General features: G+C 39.4%; 1 protein-coding gene across 1 annotated transcript in view; it reads right to left on the bottom strand.

Annotated features, from left to right (window-relative positions):
• Nucleotides 1-929: 929 nt before the first annotated feature.
• The window catches only part of qdpra (quinoid dihydropteridine reductase a), a 22416-nt gene continuing 12865 nt past the window's right edge, over nt 930-10480 (bottom strand). Inside the window, exons 6-7 of the mRNA XM_050042864.1 lie at nt 8215-8298; nt 930-2083 (exon numbers count right to left, since the gene is read on the bottom strand). Coding sequence (XP_049898821.1) covers nt 1981-2083; nt 8215-8298 — 187 coding nt within the window. The 3' untranslated portion in view covers nt 930-1980. The remainder of the gene's footprint in view (nt 2084-8214; nt 8299-10480) is intronic.

Here is a 10480-nt window from a genome sequence, read left to right as displayed (position 1 = left end):
ATCATTCTATTACTTAAACATTGCAGGTAAGTATAAAGAAAAGTAGTCCTGTGCAGAGGTAGGTTTTATGTAGGAATATGGTTATTAGAGTGAGTCAGGTTAATCTACATTTTACATACAAAAGAAAAAATAATTAAAAGATTAATAAATGAAATTAGATAAAATCATTTTGGGCAATTGAGACTTAACCAATTCAAGTTAAAGACTATTTAATGACCTTTAAGGCCTGAAACTTATGAAATTGAATTTTAGACATTTTAAACACTTTAAAAGACTCATTAAACCACATTTGATTCTAACAAATTTCTTTCCGATTCCCCACAAAAATGATGTGACTGTTTTGCAGAACTGACTCTAAAATTGTCCGTAGGTGTAAATGTGAGCGTGTATGGTTGTCTGTACCTCTGTGTGTCAGTCTGGAGACCTGTCCAGGGTGTGACCCACCTCACAGCACAGAAAGATGTTATGCAGAATTGGTTTTACAACTATATATATATGAAGCTACAAAATGAACCATGAAGTGGTTTTTTTTCTGTCAATTGCTGTTTGCAAGGTCAAGAATGAACTTTGAACTTCACTTTTTAAGCCAACAGGGAAGAAAAGCTTTGGTGTGTCATCACTGCCAGGTGTAGTGACACACAAATGTTATTTTCACTTCTTTTAAATGTGACCCTGTGAGTTGTGGTTGTGCAGTGTGCATGCATTGATGGCATCTCTGAAGGTCATATATTGTGCAAACATTTCACTCAGAATTTGCGCGCTTAAATGAAATGGTTCCCAGTAAATATAATGCACTATACAGTAGATACAGAGTGGTTTTGAACATGTTATAATTTAAAGCTCCAGACTTGGCACTAAAAAGAACCTTGAGGTGAGATTCTTTTGTCAGCTGCTGTTCCCAAGGTCAAGAACAAACTCTGAACCTCCAATCGATCCTTCACACGTATTTTATTTGGAATTTGACACAGTTACAATACACGACTTAGAAAACCCACAACAGGAACAGAGCACCCTTTTCACACCGCAGACACCAAGGACACTTTGACTCGATAGCGAACATAAAATAAGGCCACTCCACTTTACACCGTATTGTCCGTTTTGAGAAGAAGAAGACAGCAGCTTTCTTTGACTGTGAAGTTCCCCGCGGTGGCAGCAGACCTTCAGGGACGATAAACAGCACACGGTAAAAAAATCTACAGATCTCACGTGTTGTACTGGACTGACACCGCCATGTGTTGGATTCCACAGATGGTAAAGAAAGTGACTGTAGGTATGTTTGAAGTTGTTGATATATATCTTGTAGGACAGGGGTGAAATCCTTGAGGGGGAAGACAGCTCATTTATTTTCAGCAGTTTTCCTCCATTATAATTACTGTAATAACACTGCTGTGACACAGAATTATAATGTGTGGTGTAACCAATTATGAATGCATCTTAATCAGCAACTGCTTCCACTCGGTCCTGACCAAAAAAGAGCTACACACACACATATATTGACAAGACATATTTCCATTAAACACACTTCACTGATCTTTGACAGAGAATTGTTTTGGCTTCAGAATTGTTGTGCAAGAGTGGAGAGTGTGTCCACACCATAACTGGAGATGTAACACAGTCTGACTGTTGCAGTGGGATCATTGTAGGGGTTTACAGCTAGATGGCGCTCTGAGGCTGCATTTGCAATCAAAGCCCCCCCTTCTCCTCCTCCTCACCCCTCCAAAACAAGCCCATCTAGCCTTCTCCTCTCCACCTCCTTATTCTATCCAGTTTCTCCCTGTCACCATCTCTCCTCTTCACCTCTACACCCTCCAACTCTCTTCATCACTCCTCCTATCTCCTATCTCCAACTCTCCTTCCTCATATCCTCCTCCTCCTCTTCCTCTCTCTCTACCCGTCTATATCTCTGGGCTTCTCCATCTCCCCATCTCTCTCTCTGCCTCCCAACCCCCCATCACCGTCTCCACAGCTCCACTCTGTCCTCTACTGCGCGGGCACAGCCTGAGTTTCGCCTCCGGAGGTCAGCAGCTGCATCAGGGTTCCTGAGACTGGTCTGTCCACTCCTGTGGCCCAGCCGAAGAACATTCTGGAGTGAAACAAAGACATGGAAACGTTATTCGAAAAAGAAGCCCAAGCGCCAACATTATTTCAAATACCTTATATCCCCTGTGTGTCTCTATATGAATCTATGCAGCACCTTATCATACAAACATCAGAATCACAATCGGCTTTATTGCACAGTATTAATTCAGTATATAGAAACACAGTAACAGAAAATGTAATCAAAAATAAAACAAATATTGCAAAAATCAAGAGACGCAAAAATAGGACAGAATAAAGTTACAGTAAGAATTTGAGAAAATAGGAGTTGGTGTTAGTGGGGGTACCAGACCTTGTCGATGAGGCCAGCTGCAAGCGGAAAATAATAAAACTGTTTTTGTGGCGTGAGGTTTTGGTCCTGATAGACTGCAGCCTCCTGCCAGAGGGGAGTGTTTTAAAGAGTTTGTGTCTGGGTGGGAGGGGAGGAGGTGGACACATGGGATATATGTATATTAAGGGGTCATCCTGGTGGCCTCGTGGTTTTGATGCATGCTATATAACTACACTGTCCCAAATCACTGAGCTGTACTTGTTATATTCAGCTAAGAAACATTGCAAAGTGTCTCAACCTGAGCTAGAGATGATTATCCATGTTTTTGCGTCCTCCTGTCTGGACTACTATAACTCTCTCTTTATTTGTCTAAACAAACTTTCTCTGAATCTGCTGCTCGGCTGTTAACCACGTCCAGCAGGTCGACCCACATCACTCCAATTTTAGTTTCTTTACACTGGCTCTCCATCAGGTTCAGGATTCACTTCAAAATACTTGTTCTCACGTATAGAGCCCTCCACAGTCAGGCACCTGAATATATCAGTGATCTCCTCCATCCATATATAGTCAGTATGTCTCTTAGGTCTTCAGAACAGGACGTACCAGACTTAAAACAAAAGGTCATGTCGCCTTTAGCGGCACCAACACTGTTGAACTTTCTTCCATTAGGTTTACTATCTTTTTGGGCCGGCTGTGGCTAAGAAGGTAGAGCGGGTCGTCCACCAATCGGAAGATCAGCGCATCGATCCCCGGCTCCTACAGACCGCATGCTGAAGTATCCTTGAGCAAGAAACTGAGCCCCAAATTGCTCCAGATGGCTGTTCCATCGGTGTGTGAGTGTGTTAATGGTAGCCTCGGTCACCAGTGTATGAATGTGTGTGAATGGGTGAATGTGACTCGTAGTGTAAAAAGCGCTTTGAGTAGTTGGATGACTAGAAAGGCACTATACAAATGCAGGTCCATTTACCATCCATCTTTTACAACTGAAGACCCATCTTTTCGAAATGGCTTTTGTTTTACCCTAAATTGTCTCGTGTTCCTTGGTATGTTTCTGTTTGAGGACTCGGTGGCATGTATTTGCTCCATGTTTAACTTTCTTTTTGTTGCTTTGTTTGAATTGCTATATAGCCTTTGTTATATAACAGATCAGATACATTTTATTGTTATCATTTTATTATCATTCTCCGTCTTACTCTACACAATAGTCCCTAAAAAACAAGACTACCTGCCCCAGAAATTAACCTTATAGTTTCATTTAGCACTCCTATATTTTAGTCTCTTTTGTATATTCACTTCACATTGAGTGTAAATACATGACCTTAAATTAATTTAAAAAAAAATGAAAGTAAGATGCAATGTATTTATTTATTTACAATATATATGTTAAATTACTTTGTTTGTGCTTTAACAATCATCCATGTAGTTCAGTTTATCCCAGACAAGTTTAATCACTGAGATTGGTAACTAGGCATTACTGTTGTTGCCATAGTTACCTGCAGGTGACTTTAACTTGTGCAGTGATTTAGAACAGTTGTTAAAAGTTAATTGGAAACAGAATGTTTGAGCTGTAGATTAAACCTAACAGCCAATCAGAAACAAGTATTTTTCAGTTGCCATGGCATGACATTTACTTGGACTGTCATCAGAAATGTGCAGCAACTCTCATTCAGCGCTGACCGAAAAATGTGCCTAAAGTTGCCAAAACTGAAACTTGCACTTGCACTGAATGCTTGGTTGAATTGTTTATTTATTCTTTAACGGGATGTCCGCTCATTTTAATCAAAATTTTGCCAAATTTAGACTGTATTTTATTTATTTGAGCAAAGTTCTTGTATAGCTGCACATTTTAGACAGTTTGACATTATGTTTGGCTCCTTTGGGAAATAATAAAAAGGGTTTGTAAAGGGGTTGTTAGCACCAAAACTCTGCTATCGTATTGAAAATTCTTAAACCAGCCACAATTAGCATTAGGATCTGGACATGATTTCAAATTTTCACTGGACAGAGGGTAACTTTAACTGACAAACAGATTTACAGCCTGGGTCCTCCATATTTTCTGGATGTTGAATAATAAATGTGACCACCCGTGTTTTTAAAGTAATGACATGTACTATAGATAACATCTCCACCGAACAGTCATGCACAGGTTTTATGAATGAAGCTTGACAGAGTATTGAAAAAGGGACAATGAAGCCGTGAGTGCCGCCTCTTTTCATTTCCCGCCATCCAGATTGCTTCTATTTCCGTCCTCAGACGCTCATCTTTTTCCTCGGGGATTATCAAACTGGATCAAATCCCATCTAATCTCCTCTGGCCTACACGCAGCGTAAACACAAACTTCTGTCTCAATGCACATGGCATTTATTCAGGGGAGTTCCAGGACTCCTAAACACACACAGTTTCCAATAAACTTATTACTTAGATTAATTAAAATTTCATTAAAATCAAGTAACACAGTCAGTTGTTTTAAAGCGTTCATAAAATAAGTGAAACTTCAGTGGATTTATATCAAATTTTCTTCTCCTACTGAAGTTCTAGAAATATTGGAAAGATGTTTGCCTTAGATTTGACAGTTACAAATTCATCCTAAGAAAAAAGTTTACACTACTCACTTAATGATTGTAGCTCCTTAGCATGACAAACAACTACATTAAGATATTTTGCATCAAGTAAACTGGTTATGTGGAATAAGAATAAATCTTAGATGTATGTGGGTTACATAAGTAAGAGAATACATGTCATAAACGAAACACTACACAGACAGAAAAATATGGATGGGGTTCAGGGATGACCAGGCAAGAAAAGCAAACCTATACACACCTGTGCCATCAATCACAGTGCACTGCTCGACCAGTGTAGATCTATTTTGCCATCTTGTGGTGAAATGTCACATTTCAATTATCTTTTTAATTTGACATGAATAAATCACCAAACACCAATATATGACATATATAACATGTACACATTCACATTGCTGGCAAGCAGACTCTGGAAGGCTAGTACTAAAAATTCTATTCTGTTGATTGGAGGTATAGTGACAAATTTAGGCCAAAGCAAGTGTAATTTTCAGCTAGGGCTCAAATTGAAGCTTATCAACTTGGGAAGTTTTCTATGTACAAGTGAAGCAATGATATTAAACACATAGTGATGAAAATAATCATTTTTGATGAGAATTTATCAAACAGACAATCATTTTTTTTTGTTTTTTGGGGGGATGTTGTGTGTGATACTTTGAAATAAAATGGCAGCAAGCCCCTACTTTGCTACTTTCCCCTTTGTGTCAGGATACTCAATTCAAATTTCATAGTCAAATTTCATACTTGTATGACTATTTATGCCGTTGTAGTGCCCTAATATTTGCATTTACATAATTTTTGCCAGAAACAGGTCCCAAAAAAGCCCCCTGACACCAAACAGTCCCGAGTTGGGTGCTCGCTATCAACATATGATGGCCCAAGGTGTAGGCTAACACGAAATAATAATGAAGAAAAGGTATCAGGAAACATTATGAGGGCTGGACCTGGCTCCCGGCCTAATAGCCTGGGTCTAATAAAACCACATAAAGACCCATTATTTGTTTGATTACTGTAATTTAATGTAATGTAAACAATATATGTGATTTTAAAAGGTAAAAAACCTACCTGATATAACTGATTGTTGGTTAAAATAGCTAATGGTAATATACTTTGTATGCTGTGCTCATCTGCAGTTCATTCTTGTGCACAACTGACTGTCAGGTATTTCCAGCAACTTAAATGTGGTTTGATAGCTGAAAATGTTTCTGTGATCTGACGCATCAACAAGGTAAATGTGATGTTTAGTGTGTCAGCTCCTCAGAATCAAAGAGCTTTTTTGGAAACTGAACAATCAAAGAGAAATTTAATTTGTCTGCAGTAGCCTTAACAGGACAGCAAAGACGTGTTTCAGTGTCGGCGGGGGGCCGGCTGTGATCAGAGACACGTAAAATGCCTGTGCATGGAGAATGAAACACGTATGATTATGCTCTCAGACTCAACTTGAGAATAACACAATTGATCTTAGTTCACTGGTTATGGGCACAGATAAGAGTCTTCTGTATGTTGCATTCTCGCCTAAAAAGATGGAGAACATTTGGAATATCGTGTGTGTATTTGAAAATGCAATGCCCCCCACGATCCTTAAGAGGATAAGCGGTTTTAGAAAATGGATGCATAGATATTTGCTCAATCTGTCACTATATTCACACCGCACTTGATGAGACAGATAATCTGTGAAATAAATCACATTTCTCTACCTACTTCATTGTCTTGTTGCCCTTCTAATGGCCTTACTGCATATGGACGAAAATGACCAATCAGAGCTGAGATGTCTCCAACACAGCTAATGAACTGAGGTCAAACTGTCAAACTAGGCAGTGCTGATCAAATCTGAATCAAGATTATGTTACGGCATTGCCTATTTCTCGCCTTAAATGTTTTCAATAACATATTTTAGTGTACTGTTTAGCTGTAAAATGAGAAAGTTAGTCCAGCCGGTGGTAGTGCTTGGTCCTTCAGTCGACTGTTTCCAACATGGCAGCCAGGTCACAAACAGTACACTAAAATATGTGCCTGAAAACATTTGAGGTGACAAATAGACAATGCAGTAACAGATTTATATATGATCAGCGCTGCCAATTTGACAGTTTGACAGAAGCTCACGAGCACTGATTGACATGACTGACAGCTGTCTTAGAGACTCCTTGGCTCCGACATGTTGTTTTTGGTGTCGACTCTAGTGAACGCCATTAGAAGCAGTAGGAAGGAGGAGGGACGATTCTTTTCATAGACTTTCATAGATCTCATTTCCTCCTTAAGGATATTGTGACAGTTTCAACAAATACAACACAAAAGTTGTTTTTATAGAAGTTACCAACTGTAGCTGTGAGGCATTTTGGGAAATAAAGGAGATCAATAGATGTACAGGATACGGTTGCATGTGGCAGATTAAACAAAACAGTTGGATAGAACACTGAACTCCCCATCCTAGGTTTGAACCAGGAACACTCATGCTGTGAGGCGACGATGCTAACCACTTCATGACCATGACTGCCAACCAAGGAGCAAAACTCAAAACTGTAAAAGGGGCTTGACAACTATTATATTAAAAGGAAACTGAAACAGGCAGACTTTCTCACAGTAACCAACTAAAACGTCTCACATTTGCCAAGCTCGTAAAAGAACTACGGATGCCGGTGCAGCAATGGCCCTATCTAGAGTCGATGTTTGATTTGTCCGCTCTGGGCGGACAGTACAAACAACATAGCTGACTATGGGAAGAGAGCCTGTTTCATATATAAACAGCTCATTGTACGATAACAAAAAAACACAACAGTTCTTATTTTGAGGTGATTATACACTATTATATTACTATATATATATTACTATGTGATTATACACACACATGTATAGGTCCTGTTTGTGCATGTGTGTGTCTTTCGGACCTGTGTGTAATTGACAAGCAAGAGTGAAAACATTGAATTTCCCCTCAGGGGGATTAATAAAGGAAATAAACTTAAACTTAACTAAAGAAAACATAGTTATGAGTATTATATTCCATTTCAGCCGACGGATAAATCCTACACACCTTTAATTAGAAAAGATATATGAAAATCACTGAGTGATGTTTTTATAGTGGATTTTCAATGCCTAATACAAACATTACAAACAGCAGTTTAGAATTTAAAATTTTTTAAATTATGACTCGAGCAGAAGACATGAGTCAACCACTTGGTTACATTATATAGATAAAAGCAGATATGAGCATGTTACAGAGCTCTCTGCAGCCTGTAAATAAGATTATGAATCATTATTCGCCTCAGCACTCACTCTGCGATGTACTCCAGCGGTGTCCAGGAGCCAAAGTCCGCGTCAGGCATGAACTTCCTGTTCATTGGCGTATCCAAGGTAACCCTGTCAAATTAAGCCAGATGACAATCAGAGGGTGAGTAGCAGGAGATAAAGACGAAAGGCAGGCTGGCAGGCTGCAGCACCTCCACACACACAGAGCGCATGATGGAAAGGAACAATCGTGTTTCTGTTTTATTATCATATTCATGACTTCAAATATCACTTAGCAATTCAACCCGGCACGCTTTTCTTGTCCTCTTTAGTACAACTGCTCTCAAATTATACATGTAGTGTCTCTGTGTAATTGCTTATAAACAACAAAACATCCCATCCTTGGTGTACTGTAGTATTCTGGGAGGAGCAGTCACAGTGTACAACCTATAAACATACATTTAAATACAGGAACACTCTCCTATTACCTGGCCTACACAGTATAGAGCTGGTATGTGATGGTATAGAAGGAGCAGGGGGTTGGGGGATGCAGGCTGTAACAGAAATGCAAGTCATGGGGCTAATGCTGAACAGATGTGACAGCATGCTGGAGAGGCAGACTCAGTCCAGCCTCATGTTGGTGGAAAATACACCACAGAGAGAGAGACAGCAGGAGCAGGAGCAGGAAACCCCCCTGAAAACCCATTTCTGGCTTCTCACGATGACGGTGCAAAAACCCCCCACTGGTTTTAAATTCAATAAGCGCACAGAGGAGGCGATGGTGCAAGAGGATACTACATGCAACAGATCATGTGCACAACTATAGATCTAGCCTTATCCACCTTTTATTCCTGCACCTATATCGTTTTCAGGTTCATACTTGTATTTTGGGTTTCTACTAGAACATGTTTACATGCGTGAAAAACACATTTGTTTCGTACTGTTTGTGCTGGAGCACTGCTCTGATTGGTCAAAGTTTATGTGTCTTTCGTATCTCCGCATCTCTGCACCAATACAGCAGCCGTGGATTGACTGTAAAACAGAATAGCTGCACTTTCTACTGTGGAAAATTGCCAATAAAATCCAAGGAACACAACCAGACATGTTCCAGCAGGAAAACAATCCAGAATCGGGGACAAATAAACAACAACAGCAACACGTTAGCATGTAGCTTCATGTACTAGTGTAGATCATCTAATGTTAACACTTGAGTAGCGTGCCTGGAGCAGGTGACAAAAAAAGAAATCTGGCATGAGCTGATCTTGTCTCGAAAGTAGAAAACAAATGTTGGAAACAGTATTTAGAGCAGTCTGAAGAATTAAGGTTTTGCTCATAGGGGTTATTTCTAAATATGTTTATGTCATTATTTGAAACGTTGGACATGTTTTATATGAACATTCAACATGTTGACATTATATATATGATAGAAAATAAGGAAAAGCATAACCCCCTTTAAAGCTGCACTGTGCAAGAGCTTTATTATATATACACCAATTCCCTAACCTAAAGCACAAGCTAAAGCTGTGACCAAAAAAGAGATTCACATCCACACTAACTATGACTTGTTTTATCCCATTGTATTAATAACATTCTGCTGCTGGACATGGACTCTATTCTGCAAACAATGGCTAATAAAATAACACACAATAACGCGCTCCATCCAGGGGAAAAAGAAACAAAGGAACCTCTCATCTCTTTGTCATAAAGCACCACAGACAGTCCAGCTCGGTAAACATGGATGTGCTCTTTTCAGTTTACTGGCATCATGTTCGAGGAAATCTAATAGTTTCCCTTTGCTGCTCCAGCCGACAACATACTGTACAAGGTTGTCTGGCAAAGCATTAAACTTTCTCTTCACTTCACTTATTCCTCATTTTAGTGGCAGCCCAAGGCCTAAAACTTTTAACTGCAGGGGCTGTAAATATTAAGGCTGCAGCCGCCGATGAAATGTCAGAGAACTGTAAAAAACGTTTCTCAAAGCCCAAGGTGACGTCTTCAAACTTCTTGTTTTATCCTTCTAACAGGCCAAAGGCAAAAGCTGCTCAGTTTATCATCATCAAAATAGTATCAAACACAACAAATGTTAGAATCTGCTAATGACAAGTAAGTTATTATCAAAATAGTTGTCTACTAGTCCATACCCATTGAGTGCACAGTTGCCCACGTACAGTTTCACATGGTGTGTGTTTGGGATACAGGTCATAGGAAATTGCAGATTAAATAGTCAGCTGAACCCATTAAGAAGAGCAATGTATTCAGACAGAGTGTTTGTGAATTTGATAATACGATTGCTTTATTGAAAGTACAGTAGTAC

Source organism: Epinephelus moara, chromosome 4 (genome assembly GCF_006386435.1).
Source record: "Epinephelus moara isolate mb chromosome 4, YSFRI_EMoa_1.0, whole genome shotgun sequence".
NCBI lineage: Eukaryota > Metazoa > Chordata > Actinopteri > Perciformes > Serranidae > Epinephelus > Epinephelus moara.
This window is presented reverse-complemented; position numbering and strand designations above follow the sequence as displayed.